Source organism: Genypterus blacodes, unplaced genomic scaffold (assembly GCF_046128005.1).
Source record: "Genypterus blacodes isolate CSIRO-AG114 ecotype Tasmania unplaced genomic scaffold, CSIRO-AGI_Gbla_v1 ptg000156l_1, whole genome shotgun sequence".
NCBI classification, from domain to species: domain Eukaryota; kingdom Metazoa; phylum Chordata; class Actinopteri; order Ophidiiformes; family Ophidiidae; genus Genypterus; species Genypterus blacodes.
This window is the reverse complement of record NW_027466957.1, coordinates 9,189,243-9,216,952: the sequence shown is the minus strand read 5'-3', so window position 1 is coordinate 9,216,952 and position 27,710 is coordinate 9,189,243. Positions and strand designations below refer to the sequence as shown.

The 27,710-nt window shown below is 44.9% G+C and overlaps 3 protein-coding genes across 3 annotated transcripts; 1 reads left to right on the top strand and 2 right to left on the bottom strand.

Annotated features, from left to right (window-relative positions):
* Window positions 1–6,028: 6,028 nt before the first annotated feature.
* Window positions 6,029–9,872, bottom strand: rnf114 (ring finger protein 114). Its single transcript, XM_076166384.1, has 6 exons — window positions 9,550–9,872; window positions 8,189–8,339; window positions 7,672–7,778; window positions 7,160–7,274; window positions 6,923–7,030; window positions 6,029–6,823 (listed from the first exon to the last, which is right to left on the bottom strand). The coding sequence occupies exons 1-6, from the start codon at window positions 9,684–9,686 to the stop codon at window positions 6,758–6,760; spliced, it is 684 nt and encodes a 227-aa protein (XP_076022499.1). The 5' UTR covers window positions 9,687–9,872; the 3' UTR covers window positions 6,029–6,757.
* A 242-nt stretch (window positions 9,873–10,114) lies between these two features.
* Window positions 10,115–17,297, top strand: spata2 (spermatogenesis associated 2). Its single transcript, XM_076166383.1, has 3 exons — window positions 10,115–10,369; window positions 11,296–12,120; window positions 12,213–17,297. Exons 2-3 carry the CDS (start codon window positions 11,770–11,772, stop codon window positions 13,563–13,565), a joined length of 1,704 nt encoding a protein of 567 aa, XP_076022498.1. The 5' UTR covers window positions 10,115–10,369; window positions 11,296–11,769; the 3' UTR covers window positions 13,566–17,297.
* Window positions 17,298–18,888: 1,591 nt separating this feature from the next.
* Window positions 18,889–20,593, bottom strand: LOC143013507 (serine/threonine-protein kinase pim-1-like). The gene is made up of 6 exons (XM_076167166.1): window positions 20,139–20,593; window positions 20,003–20,050; window positions 19,660–19,881; window positions 19,345–19,519; window positions 19,088–19,261; window positions 18,889–18,996 (listed from the first exon to the last, which is right to left on the bottom strand). The coding sequence occupies exons 1-6, from the start codon at window positions 20,289–20,291 to the stop codon at window positions 18,899–18,901; spliced, it is 870 nt and encodes a 289-aa protein (XP_076023281.1). The 5' UTR covers window positions 20,292–20,593; the 3' UTR covers window positions 18,889–18,898.
* Window positions 20,594–27,710: the final 7,117 nt, after the last annotated feature.

Genomic DNA, 27,710 nt, shown 5'->3' with positions numbered 1-27,710 from the left:
TCGCTGTAACCTCTTGCACCGTCAAGCTTCCCCTCTCTCCTGCTCCCCTCCACTGCGCTCTCTCTCTCCATCCTCTTCTCCTCTGACTACTCGTCCCTGTGGGATGACTCTTCCCTGTGATCCCGCCGTCACCACCATCACTGCAGCCAACATCAAAGTTCAGGATGTTCTCTCCAAGAAACACACGCAAGGATATGGACGAAGCACGCGCGGACGTACAAATAAGTGGCGCCGCATATACACACACACACACACACACACACACATACCTCTGGGCAGGCACACACACACACACACACACACACACACATGGATACTTAAAGGAATGTCAGAAATGCTAGTAGGAAGGATGAGGGGCAATGGGAATACAAAGAGGTCCATCTCCTCAGAGGGGAGGAAAAACAAGGCAATAAAAACGTCACGTCAAGCCAAGAATCTGCTGATGGCACACATACATATACACAAGTTCAGAGAGACAAAAGAGAATCTGTCAGGCAGATAAAGCCATCACTTCTCCTTTTCATCCCTGGTTTTGTCCGGAGGCACCCCCCCCCCCCTCCTCCCCCTTTCACCTCTCCGCTGCCCCTCCGACACTTTGCCAGGCAAGGGAGTCATTAATGTTTAGCTGGGCAGCGACGGCAAAACTGACAGCACTCATCTGTCTCAGAGGACGAGATGAGAGAGACAGAGAGAGAGGGGGACGGCCCATCAAAAGGTGCCACTCATAAAGAGAGGAGAGGGAGGGAGGGAGGGAGGGAACATATGGATGGACGGACAGAGAAAAGAGGAAGCCTTTCTTCACAAAGCTAAAGGTTACATCACTAAGGTGGGCTCTAAGATGATGCTATTGTCATCTTCCCTCTCTATCCGCCCTTTCCTTTCTCTCTATCCACCTACACAGCCCCCGTCTCCCCCCCCCCCCCTCACCCATCCCCACACTCCCCTCCCATGCGCTTGTCAGCACTTTGATTCACTACCTGCAGGTTAGTTACTCATTGAGCTGAGGGATGGAGGTGGGGGGGTGGATGGGGGGGACTGGAACCAGTGGAGGTGTATGGATGTGCTGTCTCTGGGACCAGCCACCGGTGGTTGGGGGTGCTGCTGATTGATTGACAGATCTGCCTGCGTCGTCCATTCCCTCCTGTAAAGACACAAAACGGTGCCCGGCTCCACAAAGCACCAGGAAGTGGAGGGTGGAAAGTAGCGTTGAATGTGAATAGCAACACTGCAGGGGCGGTTAATAATTGGGAAGCGTTGGACTATTAATCTGAGAGACAAGGCGATGTTAGGTTTGTTTCCCTGAGCTATTTGAGACGCCACACTGAATAGGCCTTCACTCACACAACACAACAACCGCACACAGTAGATAAGGGGGAAGTGATCAGGGATTTTGCAGAGTTTTAAGACCTTTGGGGGAAATTAGGTCTGAACTTGATCGCTGATGTTGCGTTTTGTAAATTGAAGCATTTTTGGCGATATTGTGGTTCACTTTATAGATCGGTAGTTGATTTGTTTGCCAGTAGAATGGACCCGTATGGATCCATGGAACACGTGGAACATCCTCTGAAAGCTGCAATTTAACCCTAAACATCTGATCTCCACCCTGAACTCCCAGGTGACTTCTCGCCTCAGTTTGCAGCTTGCACGGTGTCGTAAGGGATTTAGAGCGATATAACATATAGGAAAAGAATACATTAGTTCTTTCTCTACTCGTGTGTGAATGAGACCAAACAACCGTGGATGTGTTTCCCTCCGTCGCTCCAGATGCGTCAGAGGTTAATGGAGAAGGTGCTTTGACTGCCGTGACAAGTTAAGTAGAGGGAGCGGGGACCATTGTCTTCCAAATCAGCTGTCAGTGTGTTTCTGCCGTCAGCACTTTGACTCACTACCTTGCCTGGTTAATCATCGAGCCACTCCGAGCCGCTGGAGGTGTAGGGCCCACCACCGTCACGGCCCCCCCCCCCCCCCCCCCCCCCCCTTCCCGCCCCCCATCATCATCATCGCCACAACAGGACAACATCTGATTGACAGATTAGCAAGCACTGGCGTTTTTTCAAAGAAAGAAGCAGGGGTGGGGGGAGTTAGTGATTGAAATCGAAGGAGACTAAAAGAGGAAGTGTGTGAGGTAGAGGCGATGTGTGTGTGTGTGTGTGTGTGTGTGGAATGAAGGTCTGTGCTGCATAAGAAGTTGGAAGATGTCCCATATGTTTTAACAGATTACTCTTCTTCTTGTGCAGTGAGGAAAATGTACAGATATGTGTGTGTGTGTGTGTGTGGGGGGGTGTGTGTCTCATAACTGTGTCGCTATAAGACCATACAAAGTCAAACAATGTCCTAATGGGAAGCAGATCACTCCGGGGGGGAAAGGGGGGCGAGGCGGTCTGACAAATAATGAGGATTCTTTTTGAAAGTGAAATTGCCTCCCCTATTGGAAATTAATGCTGCTGCAGTTGTGGTTGCCCCCCCTCCCCTGATAAGGTTATTCCCGCTGTAGGACCCCCCCTCCCCGATTCCCTCTTGTACGCCCGCTGAGGCCTGATTTCAAATGGAAAAATTAATGGGAGAATAATAGCCTTGGGCCTCGCTCTCTTCCACACACACACACACACACACACACACACACACATCTTTGTTGGTCTACAGGGGTACATTGAGGGGGGGGAATAAAATTTAGATCCATTCACTTGGCTCGCTATTCCGTTGCGACCCAAGCGTACACACACACACACACACACACACACACACACACACACACACACACACACACACACACACACACACACACACACACACACACCAGGGACCTGATCCCCCTCTCAGTTACACCTTAGAGGGCTTAACTTTCAAATATTAGTACAGTGGCTGTGCGGATTTCAAATAAATAAATAAATGAGGAAGCGGTGATTAGCAATCCTCCTGATAGTTCCGTCCGTGTGTTTCATATTCATTTTCACTTCCAGGAGAATATTTCTGCCGAAACAGTGATTTTGAGAACTTTCCAAGCTTTCAGACGAGCTGGTGAAAGTGTTGAGACGGATGCAGACGGGTCTCCACACGGTTTGGCAGCTTGGATCAGGAAACTTCAGGAGGCCTCTGATTTGTAATTACAAAGTGCAATAATACATTTATTCTTAACGTGTCTGAGTGGCTCTATTGGCACAGGTGAGGTTTAGACAACACACACACACACTCACGCACACACGTGCAAACTTCACTGCAGCTGATACAGGGCCGAGTTGGTTGCAGGCATTATGAAATCAAAGTTAAGACTCGATGCTCTAAGGCTAGCAGCGCAAGACGCGTGTGTGTGTGTGTGTCTGGCAGGGGTAGGGGGTCGGTTGTTAAAGAGTTTAAAAGCGGAACTTAGTGTTGAGCCAGTATTGATGTCGGGGAAGCCCACTGGCATTTTCTGTTCAAACATTTTGAGAGGAGCGACCTGCCGAGCCGTAGCGCCCGAGTGCCAGGCTTCCTGCTCTTCCTGTTTCTCCTGACTTTGAGGATTTTTCTAGCAGTGAGCAAACTCCCAGCGCTCTTCTTACATGGCCCCCCCAACACCTCATCACAGATACCTGCCTCAGCAAAACCAGAGAGAAAGAGAGAGAGAGAGAGAGAGAGAGAGAGAGAGAGAGAGAGAGAGAGAGAGAGAGAGAGACTTTCTAAGCGTGTGAGATTCTAACCTCTTGTCACCCTGAGATCTTCCCAGGAGAGCATCAACACGAGCTCAATCTATGCACCAGCATGTTTGCAGGTATGTGTCATCTGTTAACTTAAATCTTATCCATCCTTTGTCATTAGAAGGTAACCTGGTGCTGTTTGTCAAGCTCATATTTTGAGATTATGATTAACAGACATTAACATTTGATTCTTATCTTTCAGCTGTGTGATGTGTTTGGGCCTAAACCTGAGAGTGTTTTGGGAGAATTTCGACAAATTCTTGCCCAGAAACCGTGTGGAGCAAAGTCAGACAGGAGTCTTCCCTCATTGATCAAAGTTTACAAGTTTGATACTATTACTAAAAAAGACTGATTGGATCTAGTTTGAGTTTGTACGACGCTGTACCTCACACTCCTCCGTGGCCTCGGTGACCCCGGAACCCTCCGACGGCTGCAGAGACACAAACCTGTGAGTGGGAGAGGAGGTGTGTGTGATGCACTGGGAGAAAACAAAAGGAGGGTGGAACCACGTCTGGGGCGCAGAGAGTGATGGTGCGACACACACACTTCTGAAGCGAACCAGCCGCCGTCCCCACGCCTCTCAGTGCGCCCGTGGGCACATGTAGCATTAATTGCTGCCTCCACAGAGCCTGCAGACTCCACACACACTCCACCGCTCGCATCAAAGAATCCACATGCCCAACTTTATGAAATTTTTATTCAATGTGTTCTCTTCTCTTCCCTTTTTCCTCTCTTTCTTCCTATTCCTATTCCCCACCTTGGCCCCCCTCTGACTTTTTTCTTTTTCTTTTTTAGCTCCACCAGCAAACAGACAAGAAAGACTTTGGCTCTGCCATGTTTTCGACTCCACTTCCTTCCTGCCCAGGAGCATTCCAATATCTCGTTAGTTCTCTCACAGCCAACATCTCCTCTCGATCTGCCAGGAGCTAAAACCTGATCGGAGGAAATAAAGAAGAGGAAAGAGAAGAAAGAGGGCGAGGGGAGGAGGAGGAAGGGGGACTACATCAAGAAGTTTGGTGGGTGAGGCTCTCCATAGAGGTGAGACGCTGCAATATCATTTAACGACAGTAATTACAGACACAGGGAGTACAGAGATGAGAGAATGTTCTTTCCCTGTGGACAATGTACACCAAAGGGCTCCATTTCATCATAAGCTAAGATACAACAAATGCATAAACCCATGGCAAGATCATCGCTGGTATGATGTAACAAAAGAACAAAGGTTTGTCGAAAGGTTGTCTCACTTAAAATATTATTTTCAGATTTCACCAAAGCAACACCGCCTGATATGACAGCCAAAGAATAACAAAGAGTTAGAGGTACCTTACCTTTCATTTAACTGCTCTCTCTTTCTTGATCTTACATTAATCCACACACACACATACAGTATACACACACACACACACGTTGGTCATCCATCAGAGCGGCGAGTGTTGTTTCTTCCCCCCACACGTCTCACACACACAGGTATAAATCACTGAGCCTGATTTCCAGGGCCAGGGTTTAAATAATTAAAGAGCTTTAATTTATCAGGATTTAGCACCTCGTGACAGTGGGGCTGCCAAAGGAGAATGAGAGATATATGGAGAGAGGAGAGACGGTCATTATACAGGACAAACACGTGCAGAATCATTACACATTTTACAGAGGAGGATAAAAAAAAATATCTATAGGCCTCTGATGTACAAAGTGTGAGTGGAAAGGCTGTGAGGCTCTGAGCTGGAGGTATCAAAGTCTATTTAACAATGTAACATGAATCAATTACATTTACATCAGAAAACACATCTGTGACATAGCAGCAATGGCGGGCACATATTACCAACTGAATCTTTCTGGTCACTGAAGTTCTAGTTTGTGAAATATTCACTCCCCCCCTGTGAACTTGATACTGGCAATTCTAAGTTAATAAAACAAACTATTTTTTTGCAAAGAACCATCCAAATTAACGTGTAACACTCTTAATTAAAAAATAATGACATGCCATCCTTCATTAATATTCTAAATATTAACTTCCACAAAACTATGATTAAGAAGTTTATGGATGATTTGGCTGTGTGCCGCATTCAGACACATCTGTATAAAAGAACACTTAGACTGAAGCACATCTATGGGAAGAAATCAACGCTGCATCCTTCCAGCAGAGGCAGGAGGCTGCAGCCGCCTACAGCCTGAGACATGGAACTCTACTGCCCTCCTATGGCCACTATGATGTAGTGTTAAGACAACGTTACAGTGAAGCTCTTTTAACCGTCCAGCATGTCTCCTACCTGCACATGAGCTGGTGGGAGATTTGAAGTGAAGGAAAAAAGATCAAGCATCAGACATAAACGGCACAATAACACAAACAGACCAACTTTGTTTTATCAGCTTTTTTTTTATTCTTTCCAGTTAATCAGAATAAACATACATTCATATGCACACACACACACACACACTCTCTCTCTCTTTCCATCCCTTCATTCAGATAAAGCATTAAAAAAGAGATCCTCCATCTGCTGATGAACTAAAAACACTGCAGTGGCTCTCCTCTCATGAGAGTTAACATGCAGAGTCACTCTGGAGCAGATGACTTAAGGTTATTATTATTATTAATATTACTTTGTGAAAACTTCACCAAGTGAAATTTGTATTTTGCTTGCAATAGTCAGCCACCTAGTGGTAGAACCCCCTTATAACATCAAGTTTTGACAACAGCAGGAACTTTGATCACAACTTTGGAAGGTTTTGGCTAAATGACACGATGCCATCAATGAATGAACGGCTGCAAAAACAGTTTTGAAGATATTCAACAAACTATCAAATCTAAAGGCTCAATTGAGGGGAAGATACAAGATTATCACATCAGTAACACGGTCATCACTCCTAAATGAGAAAGCACATATGCTTTGTTTAAAACCATGTTGCATTGATGATTTATTTTCCTATTAACGTCAAGAGTTGCAATACCAATGCCCCTTGAAGCAGAAAAGCCATAGCGATAAAACCCGAGCTCCAGATTCAGTGTTTCCATCTGCTTTCTCAAGACACCACGAGACCTTCACCCCTCAGCCTCCTCCTACTCCTGCTGGATTGTTTTCCATTCTTTAATTGTCCAAAAGGGAGCGCTGTAGAGCCTGTTGGATCATTGTGTGCTCGTCTGTGGAGTAATCCTGAGGAGAAATGGATGTGAGGTGACAAGGAAGCACAATAAAGATTCATCAGCTGATCAATGACATGAAAATCAAAACAATCTTTAGAGGCCAACTTACAACAAAGGTGTCATAGGAAAAGGTGTGTCTGATCTTCAGGTGCTGGAAAAAGTCAGCGCTCCTGTAGTTTGGGTCTCCCCAAGGCATGGAGGCACAGATAGGACACACCTACAGACGCAGACAGAAAGGGAGAGGAAAACAAAGCACCGATTGATCGTTTATTGATCACAGTTTATCCAAAGAATGCCGGGGAAACTGCCTTTAAAGGCCACTCCTCTCAGGGCGTGGAGTCCTTACCACCTGGCGTGTGTCTCGAACATGCTGGGTAGTGCAATGTTCCACCAGGCCGTCCTGATCCAGGTTGTGGCAGTTGCAGTAAGGGCAGGTGAAGGTGTAACGGTTTGGCACTGGACTGTAGGAGGGAGAGGGAGAGGGAGAGAAACGGTAAGATGTTCCTGTGTCAAACTAAAGAGTCTGTTTGATCGCCATTTCTTTACAGAAGATGCTTGCAGTATTTGAGTCTTGCTGGCCATTCCACAGTGTCACTATTACGTCTCACGCCTGAGCTTGTTTTTCAGTCTTGGCCTTTTTGTCATTGGTGTTTTAAATAAATCCACGCTGCCGGTTTGTTTGGTGTCAAATGCCAGCTGAGCAAACAAGATGACATGAAGTATGTTGTTACTGAACTGGTTTGACTGAGCTCCCGTTTCACTTCGATGATTATGATCGAATTTGGATCAAAGTTGGCAGGTTGATCAGGGTTAAGGCCTAAAGCTTTAGCTGTAAGCTGTGAGTGTGTGAGGCTTCACCTGATGATGGCAGGTTGGCTCTGGGCAGTGGTCCTCACCCCCTCCTCAATGTACTCCTGGTATTTAGAACAGGAAGCTGTGTGACCTCTCATTTGGGAAAGGCCAATCTGAGTGGTGGAAACACACACACACACTCAAATGAATAATGTTACTTATTAACATAAAGATGCTTATAGTTGCCCCACCAAATGTCACAGCACACATAATAACATTGAAATTCACAAGCACAATAGAACACACACACACACACGTTGTATATTCCCAAGCGATCGGAATAGGACAAAAGTTTCCCTTTTATTTTTAAAATGTAAATAAACCTTATAACAACATAACATAAACATGAATAACTTGCTTATGGCCCATATATAAACAGTCTTATGGTGACACAGTCTGCTTAGCTCCATAGCAGCTTTGCATGATGAAGAGGTCTTGCTTAAAGCCTCACATCCAAACACTGTGCACAACAAAACATCATCGGTCACAAGTTTCATCGTCATTAACAACCAAATCCCCGTACCTGAGCTCCACATCCCTTGCACGCTGCCACAGATGCTTGGATGAGGGCCTCCAACTCTTCGGCTTTATTCCAATAGGCCAGTGCGGTCCTACATACTGCACACACAGGCTTCTGAGGACGCAAACACTCCTGCAAACAGCTCATACAGAACCTGGGGAAATAAAAATGGATGTGGCGATGATGCAATAAGTAAAGGTAACTATCGCCTTCGATGAAAACGTTTGTGCTGTTGGCTGTGTAGAGCTGGCAGTGAGCAAACACAGGCTGAGGAAGGCAGATGCCAACTCGCTCGTTGTCTTGACCCTGACCTTTGTTAACAGCTACTCCAACAGCCAACCTGACAGAGTCCTGTTGCCTGACAATCATGAAGGGAAGCTCATCATTTATTCCATGGTGCCGCTTTTGCCAAGAGTTCCTGCTGTCATTAACAACTGTGAATTCATTCTGATGTCATTACCAACTGTGAGGTTATTCCTGGTGTCATTACAAGGGTGCAAGGGTGGTTCAATTCATTGTAGTGTACTGCTACTATAAGTTGGTAATGCAAGTCAAAAATAAATTAAAATAAATTAAAACTCCTTAACAATGTTTTTGGCAAGTTTGGAATGGGATGGTGCTCATTGTATTGACCTACATACATACACACACACACACACACAAGCCACTTTCCAACGTATTGTGTGTCAACTGTGATGTCACTCATGATGTCACTAACACCTGTGACATCAAGTACAATCATAGTAGAGGAAGATGGGAGCTACTCAAGACTGTGTTCATGTCTCACTACTATAACTTGTTAATGCAGATACAAAACAAGATAAAAACTGTAAAGGAAATTAAAAGCGCCCAATGGAAGTGCTGAACCCGTTCTGGCAAGTTTGGAAGTTATTGGTGTAACCACACCTGTACCTGTCATTCATATGCAGGTGATAAGATATGCAGTCTGACATAATAAACACAGAGGCTGGAAAAACCCCGTCTGGCTGTTCAGCTTCGCTTTCGTCTCAATCCGGCAACCTGCAGGGGGCGCAGGGATTTGTAGTCCAGTCAGAGCTGTCATGAGTACAAACAATAGCGGGAGGAACTACAGCTCCCAGAGGAGGCCCTCTCTTTGATGTAAACAAAACTGAAACTGATTTAGCGAGATGGTTCTGTTTTTGCTCCATTTTAAAGTAAACTAAATTAAATTAGCGGGTCACAACAACGTCACACAGAGCCACGGTCGATAACGAGCGATTCCAATGGCACGACATGTTGATAAAAAGCGGTTTACGTACTGTTTTTACTTCCCATAATCACATCGATGCTGGTAGATGACGGTATGTGATAGCAGGACAATGGAAAAAATGCTAAATACTCACGTATGGCCGCATTGTGTTTTTACGGGACTGTCGAAGATTTCGAGACAAACCGGACAGACAAATTCTGACATGTCATTGTTGCCCTCGGAGACATTTTTCTTGTGCTGTGCAGCGCTGTAGCCTCCGAGCATCGCCATTTCTTTTCTCTCCTTCAGTCCCACACCAACAGAACACGTACCGACGTCACCGGGTTCCTGATTTTCTTTCCACGAGGGCGGAGTTATCGCGGGAGGCGGGGCCCACGCGAGCCTTTATTAATACATATTAGTGAATGTTACAGACTAACAACTATTTAACTCCATTCAGGCGTAGTGTTGTTAAGTAGTCAGTGTTGTTTTTTAGGTATGGTCTTGTGTTCAGCCCTATTCTCGTGGAAATGCTGCGTAGTTTATCTGGGCCGTGAAGAATTAAGGAAAACCCCGGAAATGAACCTGGTTTCTTCTTCAACGGAATCTCATCGATATATCTCAGTCTACTCCTACAGAGCAAAACTTCCGGTTGCTTCCTAAGTTTATTACACACTGTATTTGTATTTATTTTTTTGATACCTTAATGTTTAAGCTGAATGTGCGATATATATTAAACTAATCTGAGCTCATATTGTGTCCCTAAAAATGTTTGACGTGACTTGTGTTGTTGTTATTCCGTCGCTGCTTGTTTTGACCCTCTTCATCTTCATCTTCATCGTCTCCTCCTCCTCCGGCTGCACGTGGGACTCTGACGCCGACGAACTGTCAGACTTCTGCGCATGCGCACTGCGAGGATGGGAATTTCCAGCAGCGGAGGAGGCGTAGCTAGCCACGGCTAGCACTGCTGTAAGGTAAGACGTGCAGGATATGATGTTTCCGCCCGCAAAACGATGAAACCTCTGAGTAAAGAGAGAACATAACATACACTTGCACGAGTCACGCCCCAATTATAGTATGTGTTTAAACAATTAACGGGAGAATCGCGTCAGATCCGTGGACCGCCCTGCTACGCTACCTAAAGCTAGCCAGCTGCTGCGCTGAAATGGGCGTTCACTGCCTGGGCTCAGCTGGGGGCCCATGCTAGAGACAGAAACGGCGTCCGTCAGGCTTGAGACCCGCGGAGCTGTGGACGGAACACTCTGCTCTCTGTGTGTCACCGTGGCGGGCTAAGGTAACGCTAAGTTGGGGTGGGGGCACGTTGGTCCCTAGTTCGCTCACGGATGCTCACTGAGGTAACTGGAACGGCGAGCCAGCATGAAGCCCCGCCCACAAACCTTCTGACAGATCGCAGATAAGAGGAGAAAACACACGCAGCAGCGATTTAGTGTTTATCCTGCATGTGTGTGATTGTGTCTCAGTACAAAGTGTGTGTGGTCGCGAGAGATCCGTGGGTTTTACACGCGTGTAACATGGATCCCTTATTAATTCATTGACGCACGACAGAAGCGATGTTTCCGCTCTCCGTGCCCACTTACTTACACAACAATGCGCATTGTCTGTTTGAAGGCATCAGTGTGATAGACACCAGTTAAACCAGTAAATAGCCTCTGGGATGCAGGCTCCACCGCTGTCCCCTTAGATAATCAGACCTTTTGTGCTCAGCCCACTCTAAGCTGTTTGATTTAAAATGTTTTGATTTGGGATTGATGATGTAGAAAGCTGTTTGTTGCCTCCTCTGGTTTAAATTTGGACTGAATCAGCAGGAAGACCTGTAAGCTGTTGTCTTGACGCCCATGCCAGATTTTCATTTTTGTGTCGTTTTGTTGTGTAATTGCAGCTCGGAGGCGGATCAGAAGATTGACCTCATCACCGTCCGTGTCCTCCTGCTGAGAGTGACCTTGAACTCACTACGTATGCTGAAATTTAAGAACGGAGAGTAGGCGTTTACATGCAAATTTGCATTAACCAAGCGTGCGATAACAGCTGATCTGGAGCTCGTCTCGCCTAACGTCGGTCTGTTTGGCTGGGAACTATCCAGGCTATGAGGCAGTACAGGAGATCAACCTCCACAGGCTGCAGCCTCGCTACTCCAACTAAAAGCACCACTTTGCTTAGAGGATGAGGTGCTGATTGTAACTAAAGGTCTGGTCCTCTTTCACCCCCACGAAACATTGTCTACCGCCTCTGTGTAAAGTGAATAATGGAGACCAAAAATGGTGCTTGAATGTGGCATCTTGGTGCTGAGCATGCAAACAGGGGTGAGGCTCTCTCAGAAACGTACAACAGCTGACTGATCGTCTGCTGCCCAAAAATGGATGCCAAGTTAAAAGAGGACCTGTTCCGGCGGTATGTGGCGGCACTGGAGAGGCGTCTGGAAAATGGAGGGGACTACGCAGGGATAAGGGGCGCACCCGAGGGGGACAAATGGAGACGTAAGGACAGTGAAGCTCTTCTCTCCACAGCCACGGCTCTGCTCGGGGCCTACCAGCCTGATCCAGCACAACGCTTCCGCATGGTGCGTTTCTACGAGATGGTAGAGAACTCTCTCCGCTGCCAAAGAGGGGGCAACATCAAGAGCCTGGAGAGAGCCTTCCACACCCTTGAGATCATCTGCACCAACCTCCTGCTCTTCCCCTGGAAAAAGGAGTTCAGATGCATTAAGGTGGGTTTACAACTTCCAACATCACGCTTACCTGGAGTTTGTATTTACCATTCACTGTCAGGTACATGCTAATGAATACTTTTCTCTTCTAGACGTTCACTGGACCCTATGTGTACCATCTGCAGTCTGCCATTTCTGACGCTGAACTCCGCTCTCTTATGCGTACCATCGGCTACTCCTGTGACCACGACTCCCAGTTCCATTTGCAGGAGCACATAGGAGGCGCAAGTCATCTCCGCCAGTTGGCGTTCGAGCTCTTCCTGGCCCAGGCAGAGTGTCGTCTTCTGGGAGAGGTGGTAGCTCTGGCCCGCGGTTCCGCTTCGGAGCTGGAAGCCCTGGAGCTGCGCAAAGGCTGCAGAGACGACGCGGCCGGCTGCGCTGAGGCTCTCCGCAGACGGGACAGCCTCGGGGCGGATATGGCTCGGCTCTCCGTGCGACCGCTGGATATAGACAGGCTGCACGCTCACCACCTGAGGAGAGGGAGCCGACCGTCCAAGTCCGTCGACGTCACAGATGGCGCCGGTCACTGGCACGCGGCTGTCAGCAAACCTGTTTTGAAGACCTCGCTGAGTCTGAGGAAGGAGCCTCTGTTTGTGGACGCGGAGGAGGATATGAAGGACGAGATCATCAGGCCCAGCACCTCGACATCTTTTTTCTCCGTGGCAGCTCCACCTTCCTATAGCCCCGTTGCTGATTTCTTCCCAATTCAGTCGCCTCCTCCAGCTGATGCTTACTCGTCATACCACCTGACCTCTTTGGATGAGATTGACTTGTACACAGAGAGGGGAGGTGCGGGAACAGGACGGCAGACCCCCTCTCGACCTCCATCCAGGGAGCCCCGGGAGGTACGGGACGGGTGGCTGTTCAAAGCCCACGCCGCTGTGAAGTGTCAGGGCTGTGGCTTGGGCTGCTCCACCATGGCCTCGTGCCAGAGGTGTGACATGATCCTGTGCTCTGCCTGTCACGACGTGGACCCTTCCCCTTGCTGTGGCCTGCAGGACTATCACCCCAAGTCCCCGCGACCCCTGGACGGCTACATCCCCGTGAAGGACAAGCTCTCTGTCTACTCCAACACTCACTCTCACTCCCACCTCCACCCTCACCCGCTCACGCTGACCCACTCTCTATCTCACCCCCACCCCCACCCCCAAATGGTGGAGAAGCCCCTCATGTCCACTAAGCTGTTTCCAAGCAAGTCTGTTGCCCTGACAACGGCAAAGGGAGGCAACAGCGAGCGAATAAGCTTGTGCGGATCGCGGTGCGGTTTCTGCAACAAGCCTGGCGCCTCGCACACCTGCGTGAACTGCTCCAAGGTGTCGTGCGACTCGTGCATGGGCTTGTACGCCAAGGACGTGTGCACCCGGAAGAATCCCCAGCACTCTTTTGTGCCCAACCATCAGCTCAACTTCAAATCCGGCACCATCTCTCACCTGGTGTACCGGTGAATCAGGCGGACAGATGATTTGATTCTCTCTCTCTCTCCCGTCCGCTCCCCCTCCCTTCACCCCGCTATGTAGTCTTGCACTATCGCTTTTAGCTCTTAACCCCTCCCTCCCCTGAAAACAACACATTTCGCTATCTCCCCTCTTTTATCTGATGGCGGTATCTTTCTTACCCTGACCCTGAACTTTGTACATTCTCCCTGATGAATGCTCACAGAGTCCCAGAGAGCCATATCGCCTCCCCCAGCTCTCTGCCCTGTACAAGTTCAAGCCTTTTTAGCTCTTTCTTCTTACTTTACCTTGCTGCCCCCTGCTCTTGAGTAGTCACGTGATGTTGTAGCGCTTTTCCCCGATTCCCCGCCAATGTTTCCCTCCCTCGCCCGGGAGACCAGAGAACGAGAGCTTGAACAAATTCCATCCAAACGAACAAATACTTTGCCTAACTTCTCAGCTAAGAATTCCTCTAATATATATATAAATATATAAATACACAGTATATATATATATGGTTGTGTGAGTGTGCGTGCGTGCGTGAGTGAGTGAGTGTGTGTGTGTGTGTGTGTGTGTGTAGAGAAGACCTCTAAACTTGCATTGTGACAAAAGGAGATCTTTTTAAACTTGAAAAACAGTAGGGAAAATAGAAGAGAAAACATACACTGGAAGTAAATAGTATATATATATTTTTAATCTCTATTCTCTAGAACAATGTGAGACTGTTAAATGGGCATGAGATCTGGAAATGTGATGTTTGTTTCTTTTCGGAGGGGCGGGTGGGTGTGTAATAGGGAGATGTTTCAAAGGGACGCCGCGACAACGGTCAGACGCCGTACGTCGCGTCGGAAAAAGTTGACGCCTTGTAAATTAACCCCATGTTTCCCCCCGGTTATACGACTTGAGATTTTAAAAAGCTGCTTGTTGACTTGACACAGTGAAGACGTGTTGACTTCTATTTGTTAAATAGCCCGTTTGAGTTGTGTCAGTTCCTCCCTGGCCCCTCCCCTTCTTCATCACACTTCTCCAGCCCCCTGCCCGCCCGCTCGCTCGCTCGCTCCCATGACCCAGCCCCGCGCCCCCCACATGTCCTCGCTTCAGTCTCAGGTGGAGTCACGGGTCATCTCAAGCGCCTCATCGTGTCAAAAAGTAATTGTGGTTCCCGGACAGTTTGTGAGCTTACGGCTTTGGGTCCTTCGTCGACACTCTGACACACTTTGTCTACCTCAAATAGCTTCGGATAAATCGCCCAATTTCAACACTGTGGTTTTAAAAATGAGCCCCAGAAACCTAACAAGCACCGCGTCTGCTTCTTTTTTTAACTCTCTAATTTGCAAACGCTCATCCGGGCTGCATAGAAAGCGAATCCCCCCCCCCGCCCCCCTCCTCCCTCCTCCCCCTCTCCTCCTGGTGTGAACAGCTGATTCGGTCACCTCTAAAGGTTGGCAGAGGTTATTGTTGTTGGGTGAGACGGCACCGTCGGGTCAGGGGGCCGAGGGCCACGAGAGAACCGGGGGGAAAACGTAGAAAATACACGTCCTTGATTTCTCGGCTATGTTGTTAATCGTTATTTCTTCCATGTGACAAAAAGAAACCTAACCTAGATTGCGCATGCCTCCATCAAGGCCAAACAAGCCTTTGCTCTGGTGAAATTCTTCCTCTGCATTACACTTCTAACTACTCCAGATGAGGACATGTTTTTTTTTTTTTTTTTTAAAGAGATTGATGTTGATGATGATTATAGCCTTTTGAAGGAACCCTATTTCTCCATGTGAAGGTGTATTTTGGGTGGATCTGGCTGAGCATCATGATGTAATGGCCTCTTCCCTGTGTCTTCCACCAGGTTTTGTGGTACATCACTGTCCAATAGAGCTCTATAGGGAATCAAACAGTCTCACCAAAACACAACGTGTTCAACTCGACAAAGGTCTTTGGGACTTCATTTAGCTGGCAATGATATTCCCTCCACCCCCCTGTACTGTATTATATTGCTGAGGCGGAATCATTTTAAATGTGTCCATTTCCAAAGGACAAACACCCGCGTGTCATGACACAGTGTTTTTATTTGTTAGTGCTTTTCTGAATCTAACCCACTGTGGGAAATGCGTTGTTTAGCGTAAAGGGCGAGTGTAATTAAAGGCAAACAAACTCCGCCACCAATTATTAACCAAGTATTACAATTCTGAGAGGGTTAATTATTAGACGTTTAATCTTCACAACAGAGCAGATATAATGCAGTAGATAGCAGTCATTTGACATCAAGGGCTAATTTTAAAATCGCAGTTGACTTCAAATGTCTGAGTCGGGGGTTATTGTAGCAGAGCACGGAGGCTGCTGAAGCCTGTTTGTTCTGGAAGGAATAACCATCATGCCTTAAGCTCATTCAGCTGTTGCATCCTGGAGAGGTTTACACTTCATGTTGTCTGTCCGAACAAGTCCACGAGTGGAACTGTAACACGGCTACAAGAGCGTAAACACCAGCTAGTTGGAAATAAGACTTTAATTCAGAAATACAGATCACTTTGGCTTAATCGTCACGCATTATTTCAAAGATGTTAACGTTCAAAACATTCATTAATATTCCATTCCTTTTTAAAGTCAGCGTAGTGATGGTGAGGAGGAGGAGCAGCCTGAAGGTTCTTTTGAGGGTTTTCGAATAATGCGATGCAGCTGTAGGTGACACTAAGTGGGTATCAGACGTGTTGTGGTGCGTCAGTGACCTTAGGGAGGTGTGCAATGTCTTTCTTACCTAACGAAGCCTTTCCTAACGGCCTCGGTGTGAATATTTATTCAGATATTGTTCGACTGCTTGCTTCTGTTCATCGCAAAAATCGTACCAGCAACAAAGACGACAGAAGTTTTGAGCCATGTTGCAGCAGGAGTAATCATATTGCCAAATGAAGAACACGTGTTGTCGGATAGAGAGCGTAACCCCGCGGTGGCTTCGGAGGCTGTACACTAAATGTGACATAAATGTGGGTTTGTTCAATTTTAGCCTTCAGTCTGTAGTATTTGGCATTTTAAGAAGCCTAGAAAGAATAACGGACACAAATTGGACGCGGGATTCGACTTGGTGGCGTATTTCAGTAAACCGACTGTTTGTGCAGGTCACTACAAAGGGCTACACAGTCTTCAGGGCTGCTGCTGAGTTTGCGGTTTGTCATTGAGTGAGACTTTGACTGGTCATAGCTGGCATCGTTAATGTGTCCCTGACGTGAAGCTTAGTTTACATTCATCAGCAGAAATGAAATACTGTTGGGGGGGGATAAGTAAAGAGCTGTATTTATTTTGTGCCGTGCAGTACATTGAGCCATTGGAACATGATTGCTTTAACTCATACCAGACACACTCAAGTCATTGTGTAAGTCAATACTCCCTTTACCTCTTTGTGTACTGATACTAAATGATATTTACAGTGGTGGTGTAGTTAGCGACCTTTCTTCCCCTAACCCTTACTCAGCATGCTCTGTAAAAGGCCCCAGACCCACATCTCTTCACCTGCCACGCCTACTTTGCCCTCACCCAGTACCCAACCCCCCCCCCCTCCCAACCCCCCACCCAGGCACTGAGGATCACTGCACAATGTCTATGTGAAGTGGTATGGACCTTACTATTAAATGTGTGGGTAGAAAGGGAAAACAGCCTACATTGTGAATCGGTGGATGAACAAATCTATATATATATACATATATATATATATATATTGAAATGTAAATGAGATTTTATAAAATAATTTAAAGAATAAAATGATGAAAAAAGGTAATTTCTGCATTGATTTTTGTTTGTTTGTGGATGATTGAATCTGTGTGTGTGTGTCCTTAATGAACCCTCACATGCAATGCAGTTTGGTAATCTGTTAAACTGACTACGGACCCATTTCACTTATTGATACGTCCAGAGAAAGGTCTCTGGTTAACCCCTTACACCCAGAGGTGTCTGGTACCATTTTGTAACTCGAGGTCGGAGGTCCATCTCCCCGAAACTCCAGGTGACCACACTGATATGTTCAATTGGTGTTATCTCGTTGTTTCATGCTCCATTCTTACTGTTAAACCTATTGCATGTTTGCAGGTTGGCCCCGCTTGTATGAGATGCAGTTTCCTACTGGACCAGCAGATGGCGACGAATGCCAATTTATAGAGTGAGGAAGTTAAACTACATCAACTTTGGAATCTATTTTTAACATGATGTGTTTGGCTCAAACTAAAGTGGATTTAATGTTTCAGCTACTTCAGCTGTACTTCTTCTACGACTACATATGCACCAAGCGAAGTATGTGAGTATCTGCGCACCCTGCTCACACTACACACACACTACAGCACACACAAATGTTGGAAAATTGTCTCACAGTTCAAATCAAATCATTCAATTGAAGGAGAGCATTTCTGCTCTCCAGGTTTTGGCTCATGTACTCTCAGCAGGATGCAGTTTCAAAGACAAATGGATGAGCTGAAGTGACTGTCACGTCTTATTGTTAATCCGTTATTGGCATTTTTGTGGTAACAAACACGGGGAGAAGTAAATCGATAGAATTTACCTTTTTATTACGTCCGCTGACATAAAGGGAGTGCTGTCAGAGGCTGATGTAATTTTTATTTATTTATTTTAATGGACTTATGACAAATGGGTCGACACATAACATTTGTTACAATACTGACAAGTGTTCAATAAGTCACTAACCATTCTTATAAATGATATAGTGTCAAGCTGCGAGGTGTGAAAGTACAAAAATATATCCATATAATATATCAGACACTGGTTTGCAGGCTACGTGCCTTCATAATTAGGTTAGTGTGTGGTTGTGCGGTTTTGCTCATAATCCTACAGAGGACAGGATAGAGGGAGCGGCAATGGTAATGTCTACAATCCAGAAGTACATATGTTCCATACATACTGGGATCCACACCAGCAATTCCTGCCATTCTACTTGAAACGTTTTTTTCTTGATTTTTCAACCAGATGATCAATCGGCAAAGCTGATGTAGAAGTGGAGCGGATCCCAGCGGTCATTGGGTGGGGAGGCAGAGTTCTCCCTGGACACCCTGGTCGCCAGTCAATCACAGCGCTGAAGCATAGAGACAGAAAAACTCACTTAGATGTCCTCTTCAGGGCACCCACCGAAAAACCCTGCAGACGCAAGCAGAAAGTGCAGACCCGCAACAGCAAAGCCCCAGTTAGCTTCCAACCTGGGACCCTCATGTGTAATATTTAACCGTGTGGAGAACAGCAGAGCCTTCTTGAAGCACTGAAAAGCCAAGAAGCGGTTGAATTGCCATTGAGGTTTTGATGTTCACACATGGCAGGGACTTCGTGTTGCATTTTTCCAATCTCTGGCGATGATGAGCTTAGACTTTGTGAAGCCAGGGGTGGCTCTGCAGCTCCACCAGTGTGGCTCGTCTCCTCGGCTTATACAACAAGCACTTATACAAGAAATCCTGGCAATCTGCAGAGCAAGAAAGAAATGACAGATTAAGATGGTGGCCACAGTGATCCATCAACACAGATTGATAGAAGAGTTCAAATAACTGATTTACAGTAAGATAGACTTTTGTTGATTCTTCGCCTTCCTCTGAGAAACTTCCTGGTGTCAAAGTTCTGGTCTTCACAGACCAAGTCAAAGAGCAGAGCTCCGATCTGCCACACTGTGGTCGGGCCGGCCTTGTACCTTCCTCTCAGGAACCACTCTGGAGGGGCAAATGCCCTGGTACCTAGGATTCAGAAAGGCTTTGTTTAAACATGGAAGGTGTTATTATTCAGACGACTAGAGAGGAGCACAATGTAAACATCCTACCAGCATATGTATAGTAAGATTTTGCCACAGTGGAGCCACACCCGAAGTCAATGACTCTGACTCGGAGGCCTGAAGAGAGCTGCACGATTAAGATGTTCTCTAATTTAATGTCCCTGTGAAAGACTCCTTTGGAATTCATGTCAATGGCTCCATCGATCAGCTGTTTCACAATGATCTGTAAGAGAAAGAGATAAGTGAGTAGACTCAACAAGAATCTGAAGTTATACCCCGATTTCTGTCAAGAAAGGAAAGGAAAGTTTTCTATAGACGTTTAGTTCCAACGTGAGACAGACAAACACTCAAACACACACGTACCTTAGCCACTTTCTCTGGCAGGTAATAGTCGTTCCATCTGAGATATGCTTGAAGATCCATCACTGGAGTTGGTCTCTCCATAACCAGGATTACCTCCTGGTCCAGCTCAAACCAGTCCATGAGGGACACGGCTATGGAGCTTCCTGTCGCCTGTGCTGGCCCCGACGCCTGCAACATGAGAGCCGCTTCCTTTGGGATCATAAATACTCTCCCATTCCGCTCCTAAAAGAAAAACAAACAAAGTCAGTCACATTTCATCAATTCAAGGAAAGTGTGTGCAGCTAAAATAATAACAAAAATCTTAAACATAATGATGGTGCATAGATCATCAAATCTGACTCACCACTTCTGACCACAACACTTTAGCTTTGACCATGTGTTTGATGGCAACCTACAACACAAGCATTTTTGTTACTTAATTGAGGATGCATTGAATTGTAGTGTAGTTTGTAAATGAAAAATCGCAACATAACACTTACCGGCGTATACTCTGGCCAGCGAAAGCCAGCATAGACGGTTCCAAAACCTCCCTTACCCAGCGGACCCAGCTCACAATACTTGGCATCAAAGTCAGCTGCAGACAAAACACACATTTTAATGGTTGTGAAGAATACGTGCGGATTACAACTCATCCTATGGAATGAAGGAAAGAAGGGGTTAAGTGTTCACTCACCTTGGTTGGTGTTGCCTGAGTATATGGCATCATCATTGGCGGTGCTTGAGTTCAGTTGGGGGTCGTCCTCCCGCAGCCTCTCTTCACCATCACTGGACATCCACTTGGCCCTCAGGTTGTCATCGGCTACAGACATGTGCACCGTGTGTCTGTCACCGCCATCACAGACGGTGTCTCGGTTTCTCTTGGTTATCCTGACCTTTAGATCACCTACTAAGATGGCCTCAATGCTCCTGCTGGTGCTGTACCCTACAAATGACATAAACCATTCACTTGCCTGCATACTGAATGTAGTTACTTGATGCTTTAAACGCAGCAAATTTACTGCAAATTCACATATGGCAGTTTTTTCATCATGCAATAAGCATCTCAACATAAAAGTCAATATTTTAGAATAGTGTGTGAGTTTAGTTGCATCGTGGAAAAGTATATCCATTACAAAGGTAACCTGCCCACATTGCTACAATCCTTCTGTACTTTTAATTGAATTTCATATTTACCTCCAATGTTGCTACAGGCCAAAGGATCCTTCTTAAAGGTTTTAAAAGACTTTTTGCCCATAATGTCTTTTTGATGAGATGATTTGAGGTTTGCTTTTGGAGTTTGTTCACTAATCATGTTCTTTCTTCAAAGGTGAACTAATTTCTGCTTTTAACTTTGGTTTCTCTAAATCATCTGTTGATGATGATGTAAAACACATCTGTATGATCTGTTTTATATCATTATTGTTGATGATGTAAGCATGATGTAAGCTGCCACTGCTGAGGGGAGGAGCAGGTGTGTGTGTTCAAGTGATTTTGATTCAAAGGTAATCTCTACTGTGATGATGACGTCATCAGACATTGAAATGTGTCATACTTCGATTTGTGTTTTTCTCTTTAGTGTTAATGTATATGGCTCATATTAAAGTGGATTTTAACATTTAATCAGCTTGTGTATAAATATTGTTAGTGTAAGAGTAGCTCAATGGCATAACCATTCAAAACACATGGGAGCAACAATGAGGAGAGACAAACATAGGTTGTGATTCTGCTTCATACTCGTGTGCACACAGGCTTGGTTAGCTGTATCTAAATAGCTATAGTTTTGCTTTAAGATGAACAAAATACTAAGAACATCCATGTAACTAAACACAAAGATATCAGAGCTCAACACTATTAAAGAAGCACAACAACAACATGGAGCCATTATGAAAGTCAAACATCAGCAGTAACATTTATTGACAAAAGGTCGTGCACATTCAACATTTCTTTTTTTTTTAATGCTTTAAGTATACTGTATTTCATGTTCGTAGGTTGGCCATAATTGAATGGGCTGCATTTTCCTTTTCGACCAGCAGATGGCGGTAAATGGTTGGATTTGATGTATTAGCGATACAGTACGTGTGTAAATTATTATAGCCATAAGGTTCTGTACTGGCGAATTGAAAACATCTATGGATGACAGGCTTTACTATAGTCGCAGTCTGTTTGCTTGTAGCTTCATGCATGATACACATATATTTGTAAAATGCATGTTGATGATGATGATGATGGGGGGGGGGCATTCATTGATTCACTCTCCATAGCTGCATATTCTTCCACAGTAGTGTGGTTGCTGGAGCCAATCCCAGCGGTCATTGGGCGAGAGGAGGGGTACACACTGGATAGGTCGTCTGTCACAGGGACAACACCGAATATACCCTTCACATTTTTCACCTGACATAAAATATGTGTCAAAGGTTGCTTTATGCATGTATTGAACACACTCCAACTACATATCTTAATTTGTCACTACAGAAAGTCATTACAGAGTAAATTATCTACCAGCACTCAAAGCCATCAAATAATTAGTATAAATAATTACTGAGCATAAGAAATGTGGCACAAATGTGCGCACACACACACACACACACACACAGATGGTATCTCAAAGCCATTGAGCGAGTTAAGTAGAGATGTCAAATTTTTTGACCCCTTTAAAAGAAGAATTTGATCAGATCAGATAAAAATGTGATTTAATGTTGTAAAAGATTACTGAAGTAAATGTCTTTAGCCATCGAATGTTAATTGTTTTTTAACCTCCTGTGACCCGGACATTTATTTTGTATGCATTTTTAATTTCTCCTTGCTACTTGAAAATAGTGGGACCTAATAAGTATCAAACGTAAAGAGTGTTCATGTGTTTACTACATATGAACACAAAGACCCATTTCTTCCTGTCTGCTATGTTTTCTAGCGAACCAAAGTGGTATTTGTATCAGCAGAGGGGGGTAGTGAAAAATCTAGACATGAGGACAACAGGTTTAAGTTGAGCACAATGATGTACAGTATATCGTGTAGGAAAGGAAAAATGCAATGTCCACATATGAGGACACAAGGTCTCAGGAGGTTAAGTATCAAAATTATGGAACGATATTTAAGTACTTCAGGATTAAAACTAAATATTATTTATAGCAGAAACACCAGAACAGAAAATATACACTGGTAGCCATCAGTGTATGTATGTAATGTATCAGCCTGTAGGCTCAGATCACAGTACCAGGGCACTGTTTGTTTTGTTTCACTGCTCAACACTGGTCAGGAATTTCTCTCTTGTTTTTTATTTGTTTGTTAATCCCTCGATAGTTGCATACTGGAGCGGTCACCCACAGACTGGTCCGAACTGAGTCTGGTGGAGAATCTGGGCGGGCCTATTACTCAAGGTGCCAACCCCTGCAATGTTTAGATGCACTGCTCATGTCTGCAGAAATAAAAATGGGCTGCCCCGTTAACAGCTGTTCACGTGTAAGATGTAGTTAGTAACACTTGTGCTGACAGAAGTAGTTAAGTAAAGACAAAATATATCCTGTATGTAAGTATAGTGGATGGATTGGAAAGCCGTTTTAGGATATCTCCCCATTTGCTGATGTTGAGAGATAGAGATTTATGACCTCATAAATCTTCCCTTCTTTATCCTTTTACGGTTAAGGGAACATGAATAATATAGAAAATCCGAGAACACAATACGCCATGCCAAGTTTTACCATGATAAAGGAGCACAAACAACATGGCATTCACTTGGGATGTCTCCTACATTCGGAGGAAAAAGCAAGAGACAGAAGAGTTGTTTTTCCCATCTGAAAATGATCCTGATTATGATAACATGGTTTATAATCAGTTATGTAAGATATGCATTATGTAAGTGCAAAGGGAGCGTGTGCATGGTGCATGTTAGTGCTTCTCTCTGAGGATACACCAGAGAGGAAAGCCCGAAGGTGTTAAAGAATGAATGTATGTGTGAACACGAGAGCAAATATATGTGTGTGTCTGTGTGTGTTTAATAAGATAGAGAGGGGTCAGGGTTGCTTTACAAGTGACGAGTGCACGGAAGACACTTGGTGATAAAACGAAGAGAATTTACGAGAAAGCTGAAGTGCAGTTACCTAACGGGGGAGAAATGGGATTTGGGGAATATGCTGGGCACCAAGAGAGGGAGGAGCGAGGAGGAGAGGGAGCTCAATGGCAGCATAGGGAAGAGGAGGTAGGTGAGCAACGGGCAGGTGTGCAGACATAATGTGAGGGCGTGGAGACAGTGGGTGACGGAGACGGAGTGACTGTGTTAGAGAAACAGAAGGAGAGGGAGGAGGAGTGAGAGACCCCGTGGCCATGATTCCAGTTGGACCAGCAGCTGAGTCATGAAGTGTGAAAACAGATTAGCCGATAGCGTGGATCTCCTCCTCCTCCTCTTCCTCCTCCTCCTCCTCTGTCCCATCCACCACATGATATGAGAAGAATTAAAAGCTGGAGATGCTGAACAGAAGGAATTGAGAGTGAATATTTTAAATATATGTGAAAATAAGTATGATATGTTGTTGGGTGCCACCTGATAAATTCATTTCATTAGTGCAGTCTCAGCAAACTCACAGCTCTGCAATAAGCGTTGATGGAATCAGTTGCGTTTGTTTGCATCAGGTTACAGCTGTTTTGATGAAACTCGTATGAGGAAAGGTGACAGATGGCCGTCTTCAGTAATGGCAGGCACGCCTACTTCCATCTCGGGTTATGACAGTTTACAGCTTTACGTTTCACTAAATAATTTGTCCCTGCATGTCTTATTTGCTCAGCTCATGCAAACATAAGACCTTATTGTGGAACATCCAGCCATAGACACAGCTATTAAAATAGTTGGGGAAAATGCATCGGTATTAAATCAATTCTGAATGTTTTGTTCTGTAAGTCACAGAATAAACCCTACAGATATTCACAATTACTCAAGCAGCATAACTGCGGTTCTGGACAGAGGCCGACTCTGACAGTCCTGCCTGAGGGCCCACTCTGAAATTGTCCGGATCGACTGTCGGAACTACAACGGTTCTTATTACGGATTTTAATTGCCACAGCAGTAGCAAGACACAATAACCATTCTAATCTTTTTTTATGACCCTTTTGATTGTTTTTGTGCCTCTATCCTTCCCCTTTAACCTCTCATACTTGACATCGCCTTTCATGTCAGGGCGTTTGGCTGTAGTGCTAAGATGAACGTGAGGACAGATGTGTCCGAGGAAAAATAAGGAAAAGTCCGAGATAAGATGTGGCTGATGGGTGAATGGGGAGATTAGGAGCAGGGGACACTGGAGTGTGGCCCCTTGAACACCACCTTTACAGCCGTGTGTCATGAAACCCATATCTCTACGGCAGAGATACAGTAAGTCTCAGTAATGAGGCTTGGCCTGTGTGCAGACTGGGATGAGGAATGCGGAATGCCTTTGACATCCTTTGAAGAAACATCTGTCTGGTACAATGTGCTGCGCGTCACATCAGGGTAATGGGAGGAGGAGGAGGAATATAGGTTGTGGCGATGAATGGAGAACCAGACATCAGAGGCATCAGAGAAGGATAAAGATGAGGAATACACAAAGGAGAGTATGGATTGCTTTCAATTATCATCAACATGGACTGAATGGAAAATGGACGATACATGAAATGACAACAGCACAGTTGCCACAAAATAGTTGCAAAAAGATTGAATGATTGTGGTTCTCAGTGACAGGAGATCACACACAAGGTCAGCAAACACCTACACCTGCACAACCAGACACACATGGTTACACAAAGGCGCTTGATTCCATTATGTACAACACATGCATCCCACAAACAGGATCAGCTGTGGCACCCTGCTGGCAAATTCCCACTCTGTTTTGGAAACGTTATGCAGCATTAACCTCGCATCTGCCAGGTTCAGATCCAAAATAAATGTACTGTGAGCAGAGAAGACTCACCTTTCACTTTGTGCATTCATCCAATCCTATCCGCTTATCCATAAGGTCACTGGGGGGCCTGGAGCCTATTCAAGGAAACACTGGGTAACATAGAATAACACCTGCGTAATGCAAAGCCACAGCACTTTAATAAGTCCTTCCTTTATCAATCTAATAATGAAGTTATCTTGCATCAGTCAGGACAATTTGTTTACAATGTTCTACCCTCACATGTTTGAAAGTCGACACAAAGTCTGCACAAAACATTCATTTTCAAGTCATTTTTCAAAACGATTCACGGTTGAAATGTTGTTACCATTAAATAGAGACATCAGTTATATTTAAGGGAGCTTCAGATGCTTCTCGCAAATGGGAAGCATGACGATTGACCTCAACGAAACCAGGAAATTGCACTAATGTGATGAATGAATTGACATGTCACGGATAAAACTGCAGTGTGACCAAGCCATCGACAATGTGCTATTATCAATACTACAATACGCGTCACCAGCCAGGAAAGTGCTTTCATGGCTATTTCACAGTTATCTTAAGGATGTGCCTCAACTGTACATTCTTAGATTTTTCTAAGTTGTTTCCTGAGCCAGGTTTCCCAGAATCACATCACTGTTAGGAATTTAATGAGAAATACACCTAGTAAAGCATAACTGCTCATTGAGTGAATAACATTGCTGAATTATATTTAGGAGACATCTAAGTTTAACATTGTGGTCGCTGTATGTCTTTGTAACTTTTCACTATATATTATGTTTACTATGAATACCACTATTGATCACTGTGTGGTTCTCCTTGACTGAATTCTCAGAGCTTATGAAAGGCTGCTAAGGACTGAGGCGCCAGCAGGTCTGTACATTAAGCGAGACCAGTTGCAGCCTAACTATACTTCATTAGACAATCTGGCCTTTACTTGCACAACATTCAATACAAAAAAGAGCCTCTTTCTGATGTTATAACTTGATCACAGGGTCCAAAGTAGAACATGTTATTTTCCCCCTTTGCATCACATGATGTGTCTGTGATGTGCAGTCAGCACTGTGAAGTAGAATGCATGTAAATACATATATAATACAAACTAAAACATCACTATAGGTTATAAAGGTGAGGCTCAGATGGAATAACAATTGTAACATGTCACTGTATTATAGTGTTGGTCCTGTTTTTATTATCAACAATCACCATGTTTATTTGTAACTTTGTCATGAGGCTGACATCACAATGTTCCTTGATAGTCTACTGTCTGTGTGGTAATAGATATTCAACTGTACATTTGAGTTCTGTATGCATGATGGAGTATTGAATGTAATATCCTGTGGCTGGTGCGTTCCTGTAGGATAGGAGATTGGATCTTGATGAAATCATTTGTGCTGGCAATGAATCGCAATTTGGTTCAATACAGCAGAAAGACGCATGGGAAACATTAGAGTGAATTGTTTTCAGTCAGTCTGCCCCTGGGAAAAGAATTCAGCTTTAGAAGTCAACCTATTTTTATATTATGACAAAGTAGGAATTGACATAGTAAATGTATGGATTGGGGAAGCAAACAGTCACCATAAACAATCTCACCCAACCAAGGGAAATGTAGAAGAATTCATTGCAGATATATGATGATGATCAAGTCTACGTTCATCTAGAAACCATCGTGTATTATTATAAACTTTGAGGAACGAGTAGAACATTATGGAGATCCTTCTTTCATGGTAGCTGTTGTGGACAGATGGTCACTTGGTTATACTTAACAGGATTTTAACTGTAAAAAAAGTAAATCCCTCTCAGCACACATAACTAAACGCTATTTAGCAGTATGCACAGCTGCACCAACACAGCAAGGTCAGCGTTTATCTGAGTTAAATTTCATTTGGAGCTTAAAGAGCCCATTTGTATGCATTCAACACAGCTACTAATAACTTCATCAAATACCCTGACATGGCAGATAGTCCAAGAACGGGATTAGTCTCCTCTTGCAGCTATGTTACATGCTGGCACTGCTTCCCATCCAGATTATCGATCTTCACATCTAATTCGTCATGGTGATAGTGTTCAGTAGTCAGTACACTACCTTCATGTGACTTTGCATGGTTAATGTAATTAATTAGGGATATGAGGACAAAGTTAGAGGAGAAAGTGAACACACAACATGCAGCA

Excerpts from the sequence above, each read along its gene's own strand:
- rnf114 (XM_076166384.1), bottom strand. The coding sequence starts at position 9,686 with ATGGCGATGCTCGGAGGCTACAGCGCTGCACAGCACAAGAAAAATGTC. Across the intron at positions 8,340-9,549 it reads AAAACACAATGCGGCCATAC|GTTCTGTATGAGCTGTTTGC; the intron begins GTGAGTATTTAG and ends TTATTTCCCCAG. Across the intron at positions 7,779-8,188 it reads GCAAGGGATGTGGAGCTCAG|ATTGGCCTTTCCCAAATGAG; the intron begins GTACGGGGATTT and ends TCCACCACTCAG.
- spata2 (XM_076166383.1), top strand. The coding sequence starts at position 11,770 with ATGGATGCCAAGTTAAAAGAGGACCTGTTCCGGCGGTATGTGGCGGCA. Across the intron at positions 12,121-12,212 it reads AGGAGTTCAGATGCATTAAG|ACGTTCACTGGACCCTATGT; the intron begins GTGGGTTTACAA and ends TTTCTCTTCTAG.
- LOC143013507 (XM_076167166.1), bottom strand. The coding sequence starts at position 20,291 with ATGAGTTGTAATCCGCACGTATTCTTCACAACCATTAAAATGTGTGTT. Across the intron at positions 20,051-20,138 it reads GCTGGCCAGAGTATACGCCG|GTTGCCATCAAACACATGGT; the intron begins GTAAGTGTTATG and ends CTTGTGTTGTAG. Across the intron at positions 18,997-19,087 it reads CAACAAAAGTCTATCTTACT|ATTGCCAGGATTTCTTGTAT; the intron begins GTAAATCAGTTA and ends CTTGCTCTGCAG.